At 36.6% G+C, this 24,688-nt stretch overlaps 1 protein-coding gene across 2 annotated transcripts in view; it reads right to left on the bottom strand.

The window, feature by feature from the left end:
* HSDL2 (hydroxysteroid dehydrogenase like 2) overlaps positions 1–16,068 on the bottom strand; it is a 63,451-nt gene extending 47,383 nt beyond the window's left edge. For both annotated transcript variants that reach the window (XM_006174963.3, XM_032478203.1), the window contains exons 1-4: positions 15,923–16,068; positions 6,499–6,662; positions 5,082–5,180; positions 383–497 (exon numbers count right to left, since the gene is read on the bottom strand). In XM_006174963.3, coding sequence (XP_006175025.1) covers positions 383–497; positions 5,082–5,180; positions 6,499–6,662; positions 15,923–15,939 — 395 coding nt within the window. In that variant the 5' untranslated portion in view covers positions 15,940–16,068. The remainder of the gene's footprint in view (positions 1–382; positions 498–5,081; positions 5,181–6,498; positions 6,663–15,922) is intronic.
* Between the last annotated feature and the right edge of the window lie 8,620 nt (positions 16,069–24,688).

Below are 24,688 nucleotides of genomic sequence, written 5' to 3'. Positions count from 1 at the left end.
GGGATTCAAAATGAGTTTATTATTATTTATAATACTAAAACCCCAGTGTTTTTCAGAGGAAGAAGAGGCTACTGCTGGTGTACCAGAAGACTTGGTATGCATATATGTATTTATTCATGCAAATGTTTGAAAATGCTTGAGCTATTCTTTAGCCTTTATCAGATTCACAGAGAAAAAGGAGCTCTGAATAAAATTATTCAAAATACTATTGACTGACATGAAGCACCTTCAGGTTTTTGTAAGATTGACGGGTTTTTTTTGTTTTTTTTTTAAGATTGACTGATTTTTAAACCATATTGCCAACCTGGTTCAAATCTGTTTACCAGTAGTTCTCTCACAAAACACTGCAACATTCTCTCCCACAACTCTTTTTTTAACTTACGTAAGGTAGGTGCCTCTGGTGTTGACATTCATCATCAAGTCCACTCTCTTCGTAGGTGTTTCCAACGTGTTGGTCAAGCTAATAGCACTGGCATTATTCACCAAAATATCAATTCCTGTTTTCAAATAATCAACTTCCTATTAATGTGATTTAGATATAATAATAAAAATAAGTAAAAAGAAAAAAAAATTATATCATTGAATTCTAAGTTCTCAAATACTTTTTAGATAATCCGACTGACCAATACATCAATGCAAGACTCAATACCCAGGTGATTTTCACTGGCACCATAGTGACTGGTGATCACCAGGGCTCCACAAAAAACTACAAGGCAGCTTAGTCCTCGGTGGTTTACAGTTTCCATCCTTATCTCTCTCCTTGTCTCCCAGACCTTAGGTCAGCTTCCTTATAGTTTTCCTTCCTCTTTATCATCTTTCCAAGGCTTTCCCTCCTTCCATGCACATCTGAATCCCTCCCCTCTAAGGCCCTTATGTAAATGAAAGCTCCTTTCTGGTCCTGGGAACTGGGAAAAGAGAAATGACCTAGACTTTCAATTCCAAACAAGTCATCAAAGTAGATCAAGTTTGTTTTGGTAACTCATATACAAAATAAATCTACTTTAACAATTATTTCTGCATATTTTAAGCAGTTCCTACCCACACGTTTTATTTATAGTTATAAGCTTCGTTAAATAATGCTAAGCAAAAATGCTAAAATAAAAAAGCATCTCAAACACATCTCTGTGTTTCTACATGGTCCTCATAATTCTTTTTAAAGGGCATTTAATATTCCATCAAATAAAAAATATCACAATTTCTGCTGCTGGGGTTTGACTGTTGCCATAAACATCTTTTGTTATCCTCTCAACTTTGCTATGCCCCTCCCTCACAATATGTGGGAAATGGCTTAAATAAGGTTATTATACTCACTAAAACATTTTAGGAATATGCACCCTTTCTTCATATTTAGTAACATTATCAAATTTTGATCATATCATCATTTTTCAATTCCCATATTCTTTGGTACAGAGTTTGTGCTACTAAGGTTTTCTTTAAATGTGTCCTTAGAATAATTTTGGATTCAACTACATTACATTTATAGCTTCCTTATAACAAAACTCAAACTCAAGTAAGTCATCTGTGTATCTGAGACAATTTCCAGGTCCTGTGATTACCAGTTTTCCTGAATGAACATAATGATGGTTGCCTTTACAAGCGGCAAAGATCTGTGAGAATTTTTAAATCCAGGACATGCTTCTCAATTCACAAAGCTAGGAATTGCTTAACCACATCACTAAGAGACAACGACTGAGTGGCTACTCTATATAAGGCACTCTGCTAGGGCCAAAGAGACAAGGGAAATAATAAACACCAAAGGAGAAGCCAGGTGGGAGCAAAGCAAATCTACTGTGGGTCTGGGTGAGATGCTGGACCAATGGGTATGTACACCACCTGCGTAGAATTACCCCACTCAGGGAGATGAAGCAAATGAGTGTTGATCCAACCAACAGATTCCTTGGGCAAATCCAGACTTGACTGACCTCCTCTCTCTCACTATGGGATAGTAAGTGACAAGTATGGTGGCAGAGCAAACATCTGGGCCCAAAAGCAAAGGAAGTAGATGAGGAATAAAGATATACTGATTGGGCAAACTGTACTTGACTTGCCAATGATAAAGGAAAAAAAGGTCCAATTAAGAAGTTAAAATTTCTAAACTCAGATGGATTAAATTAAAATGGATCAGGGAACAATAGTGGGAAATGATACCAAAAAAAAAAAAAAATATATATATATATATATCTGCTGCAAAAATAAAAAAGGGTGGCAGGAAAGAATGTTTCTGTGGCTTATGAAACTGCATAATTTACTCAAGGCCTGAAAAACTCTGAAGATGAGGGGAAGGCAAGGTGATAGGAGTACCACGGGGCACAGACCTGCTCCCTGAGGGCACAGGTCTGAAAGCACCATCAGAACTTACGACTTTGTTAAGGACAATTCTCCAGCAGAGAGAAATATCAGGACAAAGGCAGTCTTCCCCAAAAGGCAAAATGCAAAGGCCTGCAGAACTCCAAACCGGAAAACTGCATCAGTAACAACCACAGTATGGGACTAAAACCAAAAAACAAAAAAACAAAAAAAACAAAAGCTTAGGATCTCTGTGGAAAAAGAACACAAAGGGGGGAAAAAAAAAAGCAGGCTATGAAGCATCTCATAAATGTGGCATTCCTCCTGATTAGAAGAGCAGCAGCTGAGTTGCTGAACAGAGCTCACTTATAATTCTGCATTGTTATGCCAGAAAAGCAGAAGTTAATGGGCAAATGGAAAGCAAAACATTTTAAATACATTAAAGCGGGTCCTGAGGAGGAGGAAAGGAAATCTTAGGAAAGAGTCCAAAATAGAAGTAACTCCACTGCCTATCTGTACCTTTAAGTAAGAAGACAGAAGTGTTTCAGAGGCTCATCCCAACAACAGCAAAATGTACTAGATCTTTTTTTTCCCCACAGAGATAAGGAAAGTATATCCTCTTGATTGATGATTTCTACCAATTGAGCTTTAAGTTCCAGGATATGAATGCCAAATTAATAATACAAATCAATTGGCTTCAAAAGAAACAAAAACCACAATTTCCTTTTGTCCCTTCCATTTTCTGTGTCCTCCTGGGAAAAGCAGGTCACAAGACAAAGCTGGATTCATCCAACACTGAAGATGCTGAAGAAACAATACCAGGTTCAGTGGAAGACAACCTAAACTACAGTGGCTAAAAAAATCTAGACCATCCACGTATCTCAGTGAAACCTCCTTGGCTGGAACAAAATGGAGTAAGAAAATTGGAGAGGAGAGATTTCTAGGCTTTAATTCTTCCAAGAAGGAGATTTCAATTTGGGTCTTTAAGTTCCCTGCGGCAAACAAAAGGAGAAGAAATCCATTTGTGAGATTTCGATCACTCTATAGGAACCCAATACTGGAAAGTGGAGGTGTTTCACATTGTGACACTCAGGCACACTGTCATTAGCACATAGTGTGTAACTCTGGTGAACCAGACTAGAAACACACCTAGAACTCAAGATGGGAAAAAAGAAAGGATGAATTCTGGGCCTGTACAGTATAGCCATGAACATCTTTAACATCCTCTCGATCCATTTCAGAGGTTTCCTAGGACAATACCAGACAAGAACTGAGGTTTTGTTGATGTTTTCCAGTAGAATTATATGACAGAAACAAAGATTGAGAAAGGGCTCAGACAATGCAGCCCTCCCCAATATTCTGATGACCTCAGTCTCTGAGAAGGATCAACTCACCCTCAGTTGATAGATTCAATGGATCAACAGAAAGAAATGAAACTGGACGAATACAGAGGAAGGAAAAGCTTCAGTCTTCCACCCTCATCCACCTTCCCTCTTAATTCCTCCCTAAAAAAACAAATGGCTATACTAATTAGGTCAAATCCTAATTGGCACTAATTGGCCACTTTTACTAGTAGGTGAAGCCATTTTAGATAAAAGGTCCTACACATGAATGTGGCTTCCTCTCCTTCCTCTTTCATACCTGCAGCCTTATCAGTAAGGAAAAAAAAAAAAAACACTCAGTAATTTTGCATTCTCTCTCCTCTTCTCTCATGGGCATTCACATTATTTTTGGAAATGTTGTGAGCCATGGGTAAGATTTTTGAATTTAAAGGAGCAGGCCCCATTTAAGCCAAAGCTTTTTGTTCCAGTCCAGTATAACACAGCACTCTGCATTGGGACTTATGCGCATAAGCCTTGCTAACAATAAAGCATTACCTTGTTTCCCACTGGCCAATATCCTTTGCGTGTACATATAGTCTCTGGAACATTATTGGGAGAGAATGGTAATGTCTGGGGCAGGATGTGGACATGGCTAAGTGCTTTACTATAATACCATCAAAGCCTTAGCTCGACACCCAACGCCTGCCTTCAAGGAGCTTATGAACCAATTGAGGAGAAAACTAAGATTCAAAGTTGTGTAAGACAAGGATCAAAGGAATGTTTTAGGAATTCAGAGAAAAAAAATGTACACTTCTGATTAGTTGGTGTGGTCAGAAAATTGGGCTTCATAAAGGAGATGAGGTTTAAGCACAAAAAGGTGGGATTTCAAAAGACAAAGAAGGGAGCGTTTCAGGAAGGATCAGAAGTAGAGGAGTGGGCGCTGGAGGGGCCTCAGGAATGGGGAAAGAAAAAATTGAGACAAAAAATTAAAGGTAAGGAAATGAATGGAAACTATTTTGGCTGGTATAGAGAGTTTACATAGAGGTATGGAAGAAAGACAGAATCAAAAAGTCTGTTAAGATCAGAATGTGAAATATCTCAAATGCCAATAATTTATCTGTACTTTATCCAATAAATATAAAAAAGTCATTAAAAGATGGTTACACGAGTTGGGGAAAGACAAGTGGATGGGACCTGGGGAACTACTTGGTTAGATGTATGTTATTGTCAAGGTCCTAACTTTATTTTGGATGGTAAATTTGTAATACTATTCAAAATAATTTTTAAACAATTATTCAAATAGTCATCAGATGGTTTTAAGCTGTGTTTGTGTATGAACAAATACTCATTTCTGGTCATACAGCAAAGACTCAGAAAGTAAAATAATAATCAAAAGAAAGTTAAAAATTAAAATGATAGTTACAACCTGTATTTTACCAAGAATCAATAATTATTTCAGAATTAAAGCACTACCTCCAAATTTCTCAACTGCTTTCTCCACTGCATTGTTGATTTGCTGTTCATCTCTCACGTCAACAACACATGGCAAGGCCTTTCCTCCAGCTGCTTTGACTACAAAGGATAAACAAAGACGCATTAAAGCGTTCAAATATTAAACCTTTCATCAGTATCAAACTTCTGACACAGGAGTCAAAAGAAAAAAGTATCCTATTTTCGGAACATCAATATAAATTACTATGTCTTATAACTGCTAGTGATTCTGCCCTACAGTAGGACAGACTGACAAACCCATATCCAGCTGCAGACTAGCTTGGCCAACTCTATAAAAAAAAAGGACGGTAATTTTTTTTAATGTTATTAAAAATAGGGAAAAAAAGAGAAGGAAATTTAACAGAACTTCATTACGGAAAATTCCTAAAAATTTACAAAAATATTAAAAAAATACTACAATGAATTACCATGAATCCATCAGTTACCTTTAATGATTAATGTTTTGCCAGTTGTTTGTTTAATTTATGTACCCCCAATCCTGTTTTGTTTTTTGCTGGTGGTTTTTTTTTTTAAATATATTTTTATCAAAGTATAGTCAGTTTACAATGTTGTGTCAATGTCTGGTGTATAGTACAATACTTCAGTCACACAATTCATTTTTGTATTCTTTTTCACCACAGGTTACTACAAGATATTGAATATGGTTCCCTGTGCTCGACAGTATAAACCTGTTGTTTTGCTGGTGTATTTTAAAGCAAATCCCAGGAATCATTCCACTCACAATTACTTCATATATATCCCTCTAACATAAACAACATGGAACTAATGTAACTAGCCAAATTAGCAATATGAACTGAAGTTGAATATTTAAGCCCTTCCTCCTGGCAATGCATTGAATATAAGCACTGAATAACTATTTGTGAACTGAAAGTATTAAAATAATGATTTGTGAATTGTGCAGAGAATAACTAACATGGAGAGCGTTTTCAAAGGGTTCACATTGCCCACCTCTCAAATTCTTTCTCTACTTCCACTCTTCTACTTGGTGCTCCCATCCCAGAACCACTGCCCTCATGAGACATGATTTTTTTTTTTTAATTTTGTTTTTTGCGGGGGAGGTAATTAGGTTTACTTATTTGTTTTATTTTTAGAGGAAGTGCTGGGGATTGAAACCAGGACCTTGTGTATGCTAAGCATGTGCGAGCTATACCCTCCCACTTAAGACATGATTTTTAATGTGAGTCTCTCATATCGTTCAAAAGTGCTAGGGAGAAAAATGGTTCCCAATCACTGCTCTAAGGTGATAAAACAATTCCTTAACCAGACAAAATTATTTTTAGGGTAGACTTCAAACAGATATAATTAAATTCTCCAGCAAATTCTCTACATATTGAAATCAGAGACAGGACATTTCACAAAATGTCATTGTCACACTCACTTTCTTCAGCAGCAGTATAGATTGTGCCTGGAAGTTTGGGGTGTGCCTGGGTTGTCTTTGCGGCAATGACAACATTTGCTCCATCCTTTGCTGCTTTCAATGCAATAGCTTTGCCAATGCCACGGCTGGCACCTGTTATAAAAATTGTACATCCTGATAGCTTCCTGCAATAGAAAAAATGTGACCTTATTAGAAATCTCAGTGTTTTTATTTACTTACCAGTATCAGGAATTCATACACATTTTCACAACGTATATGTTTCCTCCTCTGTCAAACTTTCTCTAAACCCTTCTCCCTCCCCATCTAATAGCTAATAACTCTACTCCCATTTTACAACGATTTACAAATTATTTATCACAACAGCAGTGGCCAGTCTTGCTGATATGGCAAGTAAATCTGCTCAAATGAGAAATAAATCTTAAAGAAAAATGAGGAATGAATAAACTATACATAAACAAGTTTTTTCCCACAGTAAAAATGTTAAAGCTTATTTTTGAGTACTTGCATTATGAATAAATATCATCCTCTTCAAAATTTTTCAAATTTTCTACAGTGAATACATACCACTTAAAAATATCTAAAAGCAAATAACTGCTTAATGGATGCTCATCATTGTTTATAATAGCTGAGTGGAAACAACAAAAATGTCCATCAAATAAAATGTATACACATGCAACAGGGTACATTCAGCAATAAAAAGGAATGACGTACCAATTTGCACTACATGCATGAAGCTTGAAAACATTATGCTAAGTGAAAGAAGCCAGTCAGAAAGGACCACATATTGTGTGCTTCCATTTATATGAAATGTCCAGAACAGGTAAATCTATAAAGACACAAGGATTTGTGGTTGCCGAGGGCAGGGGGGTGGGGAGGTTGGGGGTTGACAGCTGAGGGGTGTTCCTTTCAGGACGATGAAAACTTTTAAAATTGATTGTAGTGACAGTTGCACAACTCGGTGAACATACTAGAAGCCACTGAATTTTAAATGAGTAAATTGTGTGGTGTGTGGCATATGATTTATATCTCAATAAAGCTGTTAAACAAACAAACCTAGAAAGCTAGTAAAGAACTCAGGGTATGGATCGAAAGATCCTCTGATCCAAATGTACTGAGGAAAGCTGTGCTCGCTCATTTTTCACGTCCATCCATCTTTAAACTTTCTACTTATTCACTTGCTAGATGAGAAGAAAAGATCTGAAATAAAGTCAGATAACAAAGAAGGAAATCCACTTTCTTGTTTACTTCTTGAAGCAAATAAAAAAGCTTGTCTAAGGAGAATGATGAGAGGACAGCAAAAGTGACAACGACAAAGAGAAAGAGGGACAGTAACCAGAGACCAGGGTAACAGATAAGCAGGCTTGTTAGCAAAAAAAAAAAAAAAAAAAGAAAAAGAAAAGAAAAGAAAAGAAAACTAAGGTCCTTGCCAAGATCAGAGAATTACCCTCCAGAAGCAAGTTCGGAGGTAAAAGTGGGAAAAGGGCTTTAAAATAAGGAACTGGTTTCTCTAAAACAAAAGGAAGTGGAAAAGTAAGAAAGAGACAGAGGTGGTGATTATTTTTAGTGAAAAATGGCAAATATACAGAAAGGATATAAACTAATATGTACAGTTTAAAGGAAATAAAATGTCAAGAAATAGAAATAGAGTATTACCCCCACCCCAGAAGTCACCTGTCTAGTCCTCAGTCCTGCCTCTTCCTCCCTTACCCTACAAACTAACAACTACTTCAAATATTATTACTCATTCCCTTGTTTTGTTTTTTTTTTAACTATTCCTAATAGCTATATATCTATGCCCAAGGAGGGGCCAAATCCAATCCTCCATCTATTTGTATATAGAACTAGAGCCAAGAATGGTTTTCACAGATTAACATTTATGATTAATTTGATGATAAAGAACACTGATTTTTAATCCCAATTAAGTGAAACATTATCTCTATAATCCCTATTATGGACCGAACTGTATCTACCAAAATGTTAGGACATGTTGATGTCCTAACGTCCAGTACCTCAGAATGTGACCTTATTCGGAAATGGTTGTTGCACATGTAATTAGCTATGATGGGTCATAATGGAGTGAGGTGGACCCATAATCCAACGTGGCTGGTATCTTTATAAGAGGAGGGAAGACTATGTGAAGACAGACACACAGGGAGAAGACCATGTGACGACAGAGGCGGAGACTGGAGTGATGCGCTACCAGCTAAGAATGCCAAGCACTGCCAGCTATCACCAGAAGTTCGGGAGAAGCAAGGAAGGATTCGACTCAATTTCAGAGGAAGCATGTCCCTGCTGACACCTTGACTTCACAGTTCTAACCTCCAGAACTATAAGAAAATAAGTTTCTGTTTGAAGCCACTCAATTGCTGGTACTTTGTTGCAGCAGCCCTAGGAAACAAATACACCTCTCCTTGTCCCCAAAAGTTTAATTTTTCTCATGAGTACATCTTTATTACCACAAAATGTAGTTATTTTGAATTGCACCAATAAAAATACTGTGGATATTAGTTTTCTCTCTTGTTATACATACATCTCATATAGGTGATGTTATATATACATCTCTTACATCTACAAATGCTCTCCAATTTTGCCTCTTGCCTGAAATCTAAAATATTTACTATCTGGCCCTTTACAGAAAAAGTTTGCCTAACCATGATCTAAACAATACACTGTGTAATTTTTGCCTAATGCTGAACTTTATATATATAACAGATTCATACAGTATATGTTATTATATGATTTGCTTCCTTCACAAAGATTGTTTGGAGATTGATTCACATTGGTGCAAATAGTTACACTTATTTTAATTAATATACAATATTTCACATGAACATACTATAAACTACTTATTCATTCTACTGTTTATGGACTTTGGGGATGGTCTCCAGGTTGTTTTTTTCCTATTATGAACAATGGTGCTAAAAATAATCTTGCATACATCTTCCAATCACATGTGCAAAAGTTTCTCTAGGGCATACCTATGGGTAAAACTGCTGGATTACAGGACATTGCTGGAGATTAAACACGGCCACAAACCCTTTGGCATTCCTTCCATTAAGAGGAGGAGTGTCCCTTCTCCTTCCCTTTGAGTCTGGGTTAACCTTATGACTGCTTTGAACAATAGAATGTGATGAAAGTGATATTCTGGGATTTCCAAGCCCATGCTATAAAATGGCCGGCAGCTTCCACTTTCTCCTGGAAGACAGGTGGCATGCTGCAAAGAAGATAGACAGATTATCCAAATGATGAGAGGCCATGGGAGAGAGGCCCAGGAGGGTGAGAGGTCACTTAGGACATTTTAGCCGCAGCCAAGGACCCAGCTAAAAGCAGCCACATGAAAGACTTCAATTTATAATATGTAGAGTGGAAGAACCCAGTCAACCCAAAGAACTGTGGATAATAATAAACCACTGTTGTTTCAAATCATTAAGTTTTCGAGCAACTTGTTACAGCAATAGAGAACTGAAACACACACCAAAGTTCTTTCCCAAATAATGCCAAACCTCTTTCAAAAGTGGTTAATATTCCTACCAGCAGCAATATCTGATTATGAGAGTCCCACTGCTCCACACTTCCCCAACACTTGATGTCAGACATTTAAAAATTCTGCCAATCTGGTAAATATGATATGGTATATCAGTGTGGTTTTATTTTGCATTTCCCTGATTACTAGAAAGGCTGAATATATTTTCATACATTAATAGTCCCTATGTTCTTCTGTGTAATTCCTATTAATTTGTTTTCCTCATCTTTCTACATGGTTAACTTTTTCCCTAATGACTCATAAAAGTCTACAAACTCTATATATTTAAAATATTTTTTCATTTATGGCTTGCCTTTTCACAATTATTATAGTATATTTTGATGAGCAGAAATTATTTTCATGTAGCAGAATTTATGAATCTTTTCCTTTACAGCCAATGTTTTTGGGGTTAAGAAATTCTTCCCTAATCACAATTACATTAGTTTTATCTTTCAAAAATGTTATGGTTTATCCTTTAAGTTTTAGTCTTTAATCTACCTAGAATTAATTTTTGTGTATGAATTGAGGTAGGGATCCAATTACATTTTCCCCATATGTATAACCAACAGTTCTTGAATGCCAGCTTTGTCATAGACTGACTCTCCATAACTACATAGATCTGTTTCCCTGCTCTCTACTCTTCCATTCAGCTACACGAATCGTACTGTCCTAATTATAAAGCTTTATCAGTCTTAATAACTGATAAAGCAAATATTTCCAATCTGTTCTTCCTCAAGAGTTTCTTGGCTATACCTGGCCCTTTGCTTTTCCACATTTTAGAATCACCTTATTTAACAGCACAAGCAAAACCAGTCGGGATTTTGGTAAAAATTGTAATAAATCCACAATTCAGCATGGGAAGAAATGACATCTTTATGACACTGAGTGCTCTGATCCATGAACATGGTATCACTATTTATTTCACACCAGGAAGCACACAATGTCTCTCTGTTATCAAAAGCTAATGTTAATTTTAACCATCCAATGATGGTGCTAATCAGATTTTTCCACTGTGTAATTACTATTCTTTCCCTTGCAACTAACAAACAATCAGTGCAAATGTAGTTAAAGTTCATTTTTAAATTTTTATTATACAATATTCAAATATATTCAAAAATAGAGAAAATATTTAAATTAAAATAAGCTCTTATGCTTAACAATTCAATATTTCAAAATTTTGAAAATGATTTTCAGAAAGCCAATCTCAGAAGTCATATAATTTCACCTATAAATGCTTCAAGATGCATGTCTAACTTTTTACATAACAATGTTATCATTACAACTAAGAAAAGTAACAATGATTCCTCAATATCAACTAGTACCTAACCATATGCAAAGTTTCATAACTATCTCAAAAATGTCTTTTTACAGTTGATGTGATCAAATCAGGTTCTTTATAAGGACCTCATGTTGCATTCAGTTGTTACAGATATACCTCAGGGATATTGTAGATTCGATTACAGACTACTACACTAAAGTAAATATCGAAATAAAGCAAGTCACGCAAAGTTTTCGGTTTCTCAATGCATATAAAACTTATATTTACACTACACTGTAGTCTATTAATTGTGTAATAGCACTATCTTAAAAAAATGTACTTACCTTAATTAAAAGATACCCTATTGCTAAAAAATGCTAACCATCATCTGACAAAGCAGGATTGCCACAAATCTTCAGTTTGTAAAACACACTATCTGCCAAGTGCACTAAAGGTGTCGGACAATAAAGTGAGGTATGTCTGTATATCTCATAAGTTTCTTTTAATCTATAACAGCTCCCCTTCCACCTTCTTTATGCCATTTATTTGCTGAAGAATATAGATCATTTGTCCTGTAATACATCCCATACTCATTCTGAACTTCTCATTTTTATTGCCATTGAATTGTATCTCCTACTGATTTTTGCTTGGGTGTAGAAATCAAATTTTCCTCATTGACTTTTATTTCCTGAAAATTTGTCAAACTCTTATTAAATCTAATAATTTAGTAATACATTATTCTGGCTTTCTACACAGATAATCATATCTTCTGCAAACACAACAGCACTGTTTCATTTCCATCCAAGTATTTTTTCTCTCTTTCTCATGCCTTATTTACTAAAGAAAGAAGAAAAGAGTTCCCAGATAGGGAAGCTCTGAGGTGCAAGGAGAAATAAAAATGAAAGATATTGGTAAATTAAGTACAGAAATCTAAAAAATAAATATTTATAATGATAATTAGTAATAATATAAATAATATAACAAATAATAATTTTGCAGATTAAAAAAGAATTAAAATATATTGCTATAATAATAAGTTAAAAATTGAGTGACTGAAGTTTAACTTTTGTAGGTCCTTGTATTGTTTGGGAAAATGATAAAATTTTATTTACTTTAGACATTGGTAATTTATATACATGTTAAAATTTCTAGGTTAAACACAATAAACAGAAATCCCAGACCTTAACACTTTTTGGGACAAGAATGGGATTTGGATCAAGACATGGCTTTCTGGAAGAAAAAGGGCCCCATGAGCCAGGTAAGGGTATAGAAAAAAGACTCCAGCAACACACTCTTGCCCATGGCGAAGGGGAGAGTAAGGATCCTCGTCTGTTCTGCTAAAGAAGCAAATCAACAAGAGGTAGGTATACACTATAACATATAATAGTATTCGAATTACTACACTAACACCACTACCAATAATCAATCTACTAAGTAAAGTTCAAGATTTCTTTGTATTCTTTTTTGTCTTTGGGATAAATCCCTCTAAAAGCGTATAAACCACCATGCTAAAAATTAACTCTCTGTATGTTTATGCAATAAATTTGACATAACAGTTAAGTTCCTTTGTTTATGTTGGCATCCATTTTATTTTACCTCCTTCTCCTCATCTTTGATGAGGGATGATGTGAAACACATACATAGTTTAAATGTCAAAATCTTATAAACGTGTACACTCAAAGAATTTTAATCCCTTGCCTGTAGGTAACAAGATATCTTAATCTCCAGCTTATCTTTCTTATATTTCTCTTCTCAAAAATATGCACACACATACATATAAATACATCGTGTGTGTGTAATTTCCCCCTCTTTCTTATACAAAAGGTAGTATACACAGAGTATTTATTAAAGTGATTTTTTAAATGTTAAGTATTTAGATGAAAATGTCCCAATTACTGCTCTAAAAAGCCCTATCCCTTTACCTTTGGTCTAGTTGGATTGATTCCCAGTAGGATAAAGGACATTTTCCTGTTCAAAGTCTCAGGCATTGGCAGAAAGAAAGGTGAAGTCAATTTCTCCTCTTAACCTGAAGACCGGGTCTGTACTACTAAAGAACTCCACCATCTCTAAAGCATTAGAACCAGAGTACAGAAGGTGAGAAAGAAAAAAGGTTGCAAATTGCTCCATACCACTGGTAGATGGCTGAAACTCGCTAACGCAGAGCTAACCTACACTACAATTTACCAAAATTCTCTGGTACCTCAAAATCATGGTAAATGTGATGAAACTTTTAAAAAAGAAAAACAATCACTTAAAAAAAAACTATACAAGCTAAAATTTATTTAGAAAAGTAAACATCAAAAAATAACCAGGAAAATTCTGAAAAAGAAAAAAAAAAAAGCCAAATGAGGCAGGAACTAGCCATTCAAGATACTACAATATTTTATAAAACTAGAGCAATTAAAATAGTTTGGTACTGGTACATGATCAAAGTAATAGAATAAAAAAATCAAGAAACAGATTCCTACACATACAAGAATTTAGCGTATGATAGAAGTCAAACTTCTAACAGAAAGAAAAAAATAACTAGTCAGTCAGTGGTGCTGGGACAACTGCACAGCCAGCCATCTGAACCAAAACAAAGTGGGTTCTCCAAACTCGTATGGAAAATAGTACTTCATCTCAGGCAGATAAAAATCTGAGTGGAAAAAAAACCCCCACAAAAATACTAGAAGAATATTTACCAATTAAAACAAAATCTTAGTTTAACATGGCCTCATCCTTTTAGCTCTGTCACAAAAACACAAAAACCTTAAAAGAACAGATTGATAACTGTGACTCAATAAAAGCACGTTTCTACATGATAAACAAATAGTGTAATCAAAGTCAAGATGCAATGAGAAAAACATTTGTAATATACATGCCACAGAACAAGTGTTTTTACGCTAGAGATCTCAGAGATCAATCAAAAACCTAATTGTGTAAGACAGGCAAAGAAAAAGATACACAGAGGGCTTTAAACCAGGATTTCTCAATCTCTACTCTATTGACATTTTGGACAAGGTGATTCTTTTTTGTAGGGGGCTATTCTGTGCATTATAGGATGTTTATCAGAATCCCTAAACTCCACCTGTTAGAGGTCAGTAGCATCCCCCACCCCAATTGTGACAATCAAAATTGTTCCCAGGTATTTCCAAATGTCCTATGGGCATCAAAATTGCTCCTTGATGAGGACTACTGCTTTAAACATTTAAAAAGATCCTCATCCTCACTCTTTGATGCAAATTTTAACTATAACCATAAATTTTTCTCTCTAGTCAGATTTTTATTATCAAAATAAGCATTTTTAATATCACACATTTTGCTGTTTGCCAAAATGCTGGATTAGGAAATCTCATTCATCCTTTTGGGTGGGCAACCTCTCTGGAGGGCTGTTGGTATTAGCTATCAAAATCAAAAGTGCTTATACTCTGAACCAGCAAGGTCCACTTTCAAGAATTTCCCATATAGATACACTCAAATATTTGCAAACAAGTGAATACAAAGATAATCATTACAGCAAAGATGGAATAACAAAAAACTAGAAATGATCTGGTATCCAATGATAGGGGCTAGTGAAATAAATTATGGTACGGTGACAGAATATTATGTAACTATTAAAAGGGAGGAAGATCTACATGTGCTGAAAATGTGTCCCCCAAGACATATTAGGTAAAAACAGCAAGGCCCAGAAGGTACTTTGCTACTATTTTTTGAAGTGAGGTGTTTGTGTGTGTTTAGGGTGGTGTACCATACAAGTTTATAAATGTGTAGAATATCTTTGGAGACCAGAGATATTCCATGCATATCAGAGAGTAAGTGGGGGACTGAAAGTTAAGGAAGAGGAAACTCACTTTTTACCGTACACTCTTTCCAGCTGTTTAAGTCTTTTGCCCATGTGCCTATATGTTTGGACATGTCACTGAGATCAAAACACCCCTATACTGCATAGGAACAGAAAGTAGAACGGGACGGGGAAAAGGGAGTCGTTTAACAAGTATAGTTTGCTGCTCAAGTTGAAAAAGTTCCAGAGATTGGCTTCACAACAATCCAGACATACTTTTTTTTTTTAATCCAGACATACTTAACACTAATTATCTGTACACATAAAAAGGATTAAGATGGCAAATTTTATGTTACCTGTATTTTACAACTAAAGGTCTTTTTAAAGTGAAAAAATGCCCCCCAAAGATACCCATACTTGTTTGTTAGTAATTTTAAATCACTTTTTAAACACCCCATTATTTTATTCTTCCAGATTTGAGAGTTTCGAAAAGGTGGAGACTTATTAGGTGCCCGAGTGCTCCAGTGACCTTTCACCTAGAACTCGTAGGCCTTCGGCAAGACACGCAGCTACAGCTAAACTCAGGGTGGAACGCGCCCTGGAGGCGGCGGGGTAACCCACTCTGTGGATCCTTTCCCCGTGGAAGAGATTTTAACTTTGCTGCCACCCCGAATCACACACTTTGCGTTACTTTTCACGAGTTACCGCAGACTCTAGGAACACTGCGTCCAGTGTGGACCAACGTTCCAGATCACGAAGGGCAAATTTATTAATCCTCCCACCGCGGGGGGCAGGCCATGGGGGCCATCCACTCCGGCCCCACCTAGCCCCGCACTCCGCCCAGTTGAGTCACTTCCCCGCGGCGCCCGCACCCCCTTACCCGGTGTTGGGCAACATGACCTCGGTGGACCACAGTCGGTGGGGAACAACAGCCGCAACTGGCGGAAACTGAGGGGCTGACGTCTCCCCTGCATTTATCCCGCCCCAGACCCCGCCTCCCGGGCCCCGCCCCGAGGCCTGAGGGGGAGTTGGGCGCTCGAAGAAGCCGGTGGCTGAGTGCGCCTGCGCACGCAGTGATCCTCCCTGGCGCTCGGTTTCTGCCTCCTTCCTGCCTGGCCCCTGGAAACCGGCTCCGTGCGCAAGCGCCGTGAGAGACAACTGCGCCCCTCCCCTCTTGCGGGGCTATGCGGTGACAATCGGTCTCCTGCCAGCGTCTAGAGGACTGGGCTCGTCAGCCGCTGTGTACGCCTTCCCCAGGCCTGTGAAGAGTTCCTCGCCGTAGCTGATGTGTCCCTTTGCCAGGGGCATGGCCATTTGAGTCGTGCACTAGAAACCTTGAGGGCTTCGCAGCCGACTCTGGCCAGGAGTGCTTTGGTTCTCTGTCTACTCTCCCTCACGGTGGCACCTGGGCGCCTGCCCCGCTGCACGAGCGCCCTTGGAGGCTCCCCTTAGGAATGCTTTTCCTTGGCAGATACGCACTTTCTCCCAGAAGTCGTCAAGGGTCGCAATTCGACTCTCCCACCGAATCTGGACTACAGATAGCCCTGTGGTAGGAGCAGCTTGTGGATCAGAGCGCTGCAACAGTCGCGCCAGAGAACTCAAGAGTGAACGCTGAATTTTCAACTCTTAGCCAGTTTCTCAGCGAGGAAATTCCCAAACTCAGTGCTGGAATAAGGTGAATTGATTTTGATAGTATACCTTGGACCTAATTCAGCTACCCTAATGAACTAAATAAAGACTGGCGTATTTTTAGGGAGACATGAAGAAACTGTATTTTGAGGAGGTAGAGCAGGATGATGAGGTGGCTATGTGAGGACTAGTTAATGAAACTAGCCTGAAAATGGGGTACATACTCTCCCTTTTATTTCAAGCCCTATGTCTCCATTTACTCATTTTTATTACTTGCCAGTCTCAGGCATCTGAATTTGCAATCTGTGATACGGTCTTTAGAGACTCCAGAGGAATTCACTTACTCAAGAAATATTAACACCAACTGTGTGCTCGTCACACAGAAGAACCAAAAAAAAAAAAAAAAAAAAAAAGGCAAGGTCTCTACCTACGTAGGGGGGATGAGGAGTAACCACCATTTTTTAGACTGTTAAAAATATTAGGTGTTACAGATAGAGTGTTGATAGGGACTATTAGATGAAAAAAATCTCCACTCAAGAAAGTGAAGACAACCTACAAAATGAGAGAAAATATTTGCAAATCATATATCTGATAAGGTCTAATATCCGGAATATATAAAGAACTCTCACAATTCAGCAACAAAAAGATGAACAACCCCCAATTTAAAAACGAGCAAAGGACCTCAATAGACATTTTCCCCAAGAAGGGGTACAAACAGCTAACAAGCACATGAAGAGATGCCCAACAGCATTCCTTATTAGGGAAATGCAAATCAAAAACCACTTTACACCCACTAGAGTGGCTGGAATAGAAAGGGTGGAAAAAACTAAGTATTGACCAAGGTATAGAGAGACTGGAACCTTCATACATTGCTGGTAGTCATGTAAAATGGCACAGTCACTTTGCAAAACAGTTTTGCAGTTCCCCAAGAAGTTAAGCATGGTTACCAGCTACTGAATTATCTACATACAAAAGAGCAATTCCACTGTTGGATATATACCCAAGAGAAATGAAAATATGTTGAGAATAACCACTAGATGGCACTGGTATGTTAAAATTCAAAATTATATAATACTGCAAAATAATTTATGAACAATATTGTGATATACATTATAATCTGACTTGGATTAAGGCAAAAATATCGCGAAGTTCTTTGTAGGACCCACACAAAGGGGAAATAGGAGGAATAAATTTTAAAATCCTCAAAGAAAATAATACTTTGTATCATTAAACAGAATGTGATAAGTCAATTCATTTTATATTTTTTAAATTTTCATAAAATAGTCACTTATTTGTGACTTCTAAAGTCTATCAAGTTTAATTCCCCAGTGTTAAAAAGTGGTTTTCAAATACATAGGAGATTGAAAATGCCAACTTAAGTTGAAATATCGAGATAGTGACATTTAAAGCAACTTTAATTTTAAATTATCAAATAAAGATTCTTCTAACTCTGACCTTGCATAAGACTATATTAAAATGTATGATGCAGACACATTCAACTTTGTTGACTACAACCTACATAAATAAATTATTCATCCAAACCTAGGACACACAGTTTTAGCCATTCTATTATGTTTGACTATATTGTATACTATCCTTTAAAAAAAAGTTGATCATAACCTACAAAATTATTTTGATGACTCATTAATGGATCATAACCTACTGCTTGGAAAACACTGCTTTAGTGTTGTAATTTGCCACTGTGATTTTTGAACTTGTCTTTTAAGATATTCTAGGCTTCTTCAGTCAGATATAAAATTACTAATTCAAGGTCAGAGGCCAACAATATGATGTGACTAAGAGCAGATGATTTCAAGGGTGTTAGAAGAGTCAGTGAGCCTTTGAAACTTTCCATTTCTTTTACCCACAAGACAGCTCACCCTGGTTCAGAAGTTCAAATGGGAAAATCCTTGGAGTTTTGAGAATATAGCAATTGTTTCTGACAATGTACCAAATCTTCCCAATAGGATCCCTAGCTGTACCTTTTGTTACTCAGTGAATTCTTGCCAGTCATTTAATTAGTTAACTTTTGGATATTAACCTCATTGCTGTCCATATTTTTCTGATAATACATTATTCCAACAAACTAGAGAAAATGAAAATTTCCCTCTAATTATCACCCTTCAGAGATAATCATTGTTAAAAGTTTGGTATGTATCCTTTACGACTTGGAAATTTTTATATAGATTTTGATTGTTTTTAAAGCATAGGGGAGATCTTATAACTATATTGTTTGGGAAACTGTTTTTGTTTTACTTAATGCATCATAAATATCTTTCCAAGTTTACACCCAAAAGTTTGCCTCAACTTTTTTTAAATAGGTGCATAGTCTTCTTTTATATGAATGTATTCCGAATTAATTTTACCATCAGTGATGGCAACTGAAGGTGTTTCAAAATTGTCTCTATTATAAACAATTGCAATAAAAGCCTTTGTGTGTACATCATTGTTCACTAGTCAATGCCTTGTTTAGAAGCGGGTGTGTCTTCTAGTTCTGGCAAATGTGAGGTCAGCTGGGAAAGGTTTTCTTAATTTAAGAGACCACAGAAGAACAGATTGCCTCTTTTCTTCTAGATGTTATTCCTGGATGTGATGCTTGGCTCAGCTGCGTCTATCTTGCAACCACGAGGGGAACGAGACTTTCCTTTTGGTAGGCAGTTGTCTCAGAACCCTCCTGAGTTTCCCACCTAGTTTTATGATACTCCCACTGCTCCAAGATACACTGTGGGTTTTTCTCACTTTGTGCTGGACATCTCTTAGAATTCCATGGGAACAGTTCCCTCAGCAAACAACTGCTCCCTTGCAGGAGTGGACATAGTGGAGTGTTTGTGTGTGTGGATCACGCCATATTTCACTTTTTTGCTCTGTTGGTTTGTTCACTACACCATCCCCACACAACTCTTTGCTAAAGAGTTGAGGCTTACATGAGGGAATTACTCTCTATACATACTTTTAAAATTAACTTTATATAACAACTGCTACATCAGAAACTATTTGCCTACCCGTTACATATTCTCCACTTCTTACCAACGGTGGCAATATGTCCATTAAAAACGCTCCATCTCTCAAGGCACCCTTACTATTAGGGGTGACCAAGCCACCAAATTATGGCTAACGAGGTAAGTGGAAGATGTTGGAAAGGACTTCTGGGAAAACGTCTTTAAAAGGCTTCCAGCCATTTTGTGACCTTAAGAATGAAAGTCATATGCACCCATAATGGAACAAAAAGGAGAGAGTTTTAGATGAACATGAAGTGTCATAATAGCCCTGAAACAACAACTACTAGGCTTCTTTTGCATGATAAATGAATTTTTATCTAGTTTAAGGCACTATTATTTTTGGTTTTCTGTCATATGCATCTGGACCTAACTCTGAAATTATACTGTCTCAAGGCAAAAGTATACATATATGTATTTAAAACACACATAAAAATACATATCAAATACATACAAAAATATATATACATACAAAAATACATACATACATACATATATATATACACACACACACACACACACACACACACACACACACACACACACACATATACATAAACCACTGCAGGGGTTCCCTCTTGAGCACACCCAAATGCCTAGCTTTGCTCCTTGTCTTCATATCTGCTTTTCTGCCTGAGACCATCAATTTTGTTCAAATTTTTCTTTAAAATTGCCTTTAATATTTCCATCCCCTCTCACAAGACCCCATGCCCTGCTCACAGGAGTTGGTCTCATACTAAGATCCTCCTTTCCCACGACAAACATTTTCCCAAGCCTGAATTATTCATTTTATTTAGAATATGACTTTAGCAAGAGAATCCAGGGTGGGTGTAGATATTCCAAATCCAATTCCCTAGGAGATATTTCCACCTAGTTCTTCCTGGTGTCCACTAAGTAACTATTATGTCAAACACACCCACATCTCCAAAAGTCAGGCATTGATTCTGAGATGCAGCACTCTACTGTGAGTGTATGTACTCTTTCCATGCTGAGAAACATCGACTTCCTGTAATTAACATAGCATCGCCCCTGGTCTCTTTATATAAAGATAGTATTTTATCATTTTATATTGCAGAACAGTGCCAGTTATCTTTCATCTTCTAGCTTTCAAACTGTGCCTGGTAGGTTCCAGGCATTAAAAAAAAAAAAGACATTCGAAGTTAGCTTAAGAATCAGGCCCATAATTGAGCCATCTATCTCTTAATGGACACTACTTTGCTACAAAACTCAAGCTTTGGAATTACCGCATGTCTTCATGCCAAATTAAATTCTTCTATGTGTCATCCTCCTACTACCCTCTACTAAATTAAATTCTTGATTAAAGGCTCATACTCCCACTGGTCCTGCAGAAGAGAGGTTATATGATGACTTACTATCCTCTGATAAAAGTAATCCTCTACCTCCAAGTGGGGTGTGGAGGTGGGGTGTCCGCTAGGGAGATTTGCTTTTCCAGTTACATAAATAACATATTCTCATAGAGAAGTGCTCCGGATTTTTCTTTTGTTTTGTTTTTCAGCTACTGACCTTTTACTTAATTGCCTGTTCAAGGCTGAACATTTGCCTGGTGCCCTGCAGGATCACATGCAGTTAAAAAATTTTTAGAACCATGTTAGGGAGGGAGAGCAATAGCTCCATCAAGTCATCTGGCGTCCCAGGAACCTTTCCACTGACCTTGAAGTCTGTGATCAACTTTTTGCACAAGACTATTTCAACAAAGGGCAAACAAGGAAAAAGAAAACAGATATACTTAACCAATCTATTTGATTTCTTGTTAAACAGTTTAATCAAAAATTTTAGGGGAAGGTTTGAATTAATGGCCAGAATGAAGGCCTTGTTCTAGTCAAAAATAAAATTTATATTGCCTATTCGTGATATCAGTCTCGGATTCCTAAGAAGGGACTGTTTAGTCCCAAATAAGAACATTTCAATATTATAGGCATCTATAATATGTATCAACTTCATGTAACTGTAGACAAATGGAATACCAAGGCAGGGAAGGCAAATCAACTCATTATAGTTACCTAACTTCAGTTCAGGGAGGAAGAGTTATAAGCAACAGGTTAATTGGGAAAAAGGGGGGAAAAAGGAGTTGATCTTTTTCTTCTGCTACTCAGAGTTATTCCTCTACCTCCCCTTCTTTGAAAAGATTGGGGTGAATCATATGTTAGTTAACTGGTTAAGGATAGATAGATTAAGGGAGAATCCTGATAAGGGCTGGTGAAAGGACAGTATCCAAGGTTTCTTCTGAAGACTGAATATATTTTATGAAAGTCATTAATTGTTATGTAACTTCCAGGGAAGATGGAAGTCTAGGAAAATGAACAAAAATGAACCAAAACCAGAGAAGAAATTTCAAGTATAATGAAACTAGGGAACTGACATAACCTTGCCACAAACTAGGGAGAATATCTTCCAATTTATTTACAAATTAAGGAAAGCAATGAGATTCGACAGGCATTTCTTTTATTTTTTAATTAAAATATAGTCAGTTACAATGTGTCTGTCAATTTCTGGTATACAGCACAATGTTTCAGTCATACATACATATACATACACATTTTTTTTCATATTTTTTCATTATAGGTTACTATAAGATGTTGAACATAGTTCCCTGTGCTATACAGAAGAAATTTGTTCTCTATTTTATATATAGTAGTTAATATTTGTAAATCTTGAACTCCCAATTTATCCCTTCCCAACCCCTTTCCCCCCGGTAACCCTAAGTTTATTTACTATGTCTGTGAGTCTGTTTCTGTTGTGTAGATAAGTTCATTAGTGTCTTCTTCTTCTTTCTTTTTTTAGATTCCACATATGAGTGATATCATATGATTTTTTTTTCTCTTTCTGGCTTACTTCACTTAGAATGACGATCTCCAGGTCCATCTATATTGCTGTAAATGGTATTATTTTATTCTTTTTATGGCTGAGTAGTATTCCACTGTGTGTGTATATAGATACGCACTCAAACATACATACACCACAGCTTCTTTATCCAGTCCACTGTTGATAGACATTTAGGTTGTTTCCATGTCTTGGCTATTGTATATGGCGCTGCTATGAACATTGGGGTGCATGTATCTCTTTGAATTAGAGTTCCCTCCAGATATATGCCCAGGAGTGGGACTGCTAGATCATATAGTAAGTCTATTTTTAGTGTTTTGAGGAATCTCCAAACTGTTTCTATAATGGCTGCACCAAACTACATTCCCACCAACAGTGTAGGAGTGTTCCGTTTTCTCCACGAACCTCTCCAGCATTTATCATTTGTGGACTTTGAATGATGGTCATTCTGACTGGTGTGAGGCGATATCTCACTGTAGTTTTGATGTGCATTTCTCGGATAATTAGCAATGTTGAGCATTTTTTTCATGTGCCTATTGGCCATCTGTACGTCTTCATTAGAGAAATGCTTGTTTAGGTCTTCTGTCCATTTTTGGATTGGGTTGTTTGTTCATCTGTTACTAAGTTGTATTGGCTGTTTGTATATTCTGGAAATTAAACCTTTGTCAGTTCCATCATTTGCAAATATTCTCTCCCAATCCATAGATTGTCATTTTGTTTCACTTAGGGTTTACTTTGCTGTGCAAAAGCTTGTAAGTTTAATTAGGTCCCATTTATTTTTGCTTTTATTTCTATGACAGGCATTTCTTTTAAATAATAACCTAGTGCTATTTTTTTAGAAAGTAAATGAGACAGTACTGAAAGTCCAGCAGTAATCTGAAATTTGAATAAGGACTATTGACCTGGGTGGACCATGGGAAAGTAAAGAAGGCCATCCTTCAGGGGATCCATTTCCAGATGGTGAGGAAGGTAGAATTGAAGAAGAGACAATGTGACACACATTTTGATTTTCTAGGACTCAGTTTCCTGGCCCATAACTGAAACTTGGCAGTGAGGGGCTGCTGAAGGGTTTACAATGACCTGCAACACAGGTCAGCAACTATTGACCAAAGTAAAGTGAACAGAGTAAACAAACATTGTTTATAAGATTAAAATCCTATCAAGTGCAAATAATGGCAATTTGCTTTCTCCTTTCCAATATTCACATCTTTTATTTCTGTTTCTTGTCTTACTGTATAGGAACTATAGTATGATACTGAACAGAAACATTTAAATGAAAGGCCCAAAACATAAACAAAAAAGATTAATCATCTTACTTTGTTAAAATTGAGTTTTTGTTCATCAGAAGACACCATAAAGAAAATGAAGGAAGAGAAACCGCATTCTGAAAGAAAATATCTGCCATAGATATTACCAGGGACACCTGCAAACCAATATGTAAACAACAACAGTCAAATAGAAGAAAGTTGGTAAAATACATTAATAGAAATTATACTGAAGAAGATTCATGACTGGCTAATAAAATATGAAATGATATTCAACTGTATTAATAATCAAAAATGAAAATTAAGGGCACATAAAATATTTTTAAACTCACTGGCAAAATTTTAACATTGTATAATACCAATTGAGGAGATGAGCAATGGGGCTGTCAGACACTTCATAGTGGTAGTGAAAACTGATAAAATCACTTTGGAAACATAGTAAAGATGAAGATTAGTAAATTCCATGACTCTGCAATTCCACTTCTGGACATATAACCTAGACTGTAAAGTCCACAGAAATCTCTATGAGTGCCTCAGGGGATAGGTACAAGAATATTCACAGAAAAGTTATTTATAATAGCATGACAAGAAGAAGAAGCAGAAACTAGAAACCACTCAAATGTCAAACAAGAGGAAATGGATAAATTGTGGCGTATTCTCATAAAGAAATACTGCACAGCATTGAAAATTCAGGAACTACATGAAATTAATCACAGAACCAAAATATTGAGTGAAAAAAATCAAATGGCAGAAGAATATTAAAAACATTATACCATTTATATAAAGTTCCTATGGTTGAGGAATTTGCACAAATGTTTTAAAACTATAAAGAAAGCAAGGAAATGATTAACCAAAAGTCAGGATTACCACTCCTTACACGGGATAGGAAAAATTAGAAATGGCATTAGAAAAAGA

Source organism: Camelus ferus, chromosome 4 (genome assembly GCF_009834535.1).
Source record: "Camelus ferus isolate YT-003-E chromosome 4, BCGSAC_Cfer_1.0, whole genome shotgun sequence".
NCBI lineage: Eukaryota > Metazoa > Chordata > Mammalia > Artiodactyla > Camelidae > Camelus > Camelus ferus.
The sequence above is the reverse complement of the archived record's forward strand: the minus strand, read 5'-3'. Positions and strand labels throughout refer to the sequence as shown.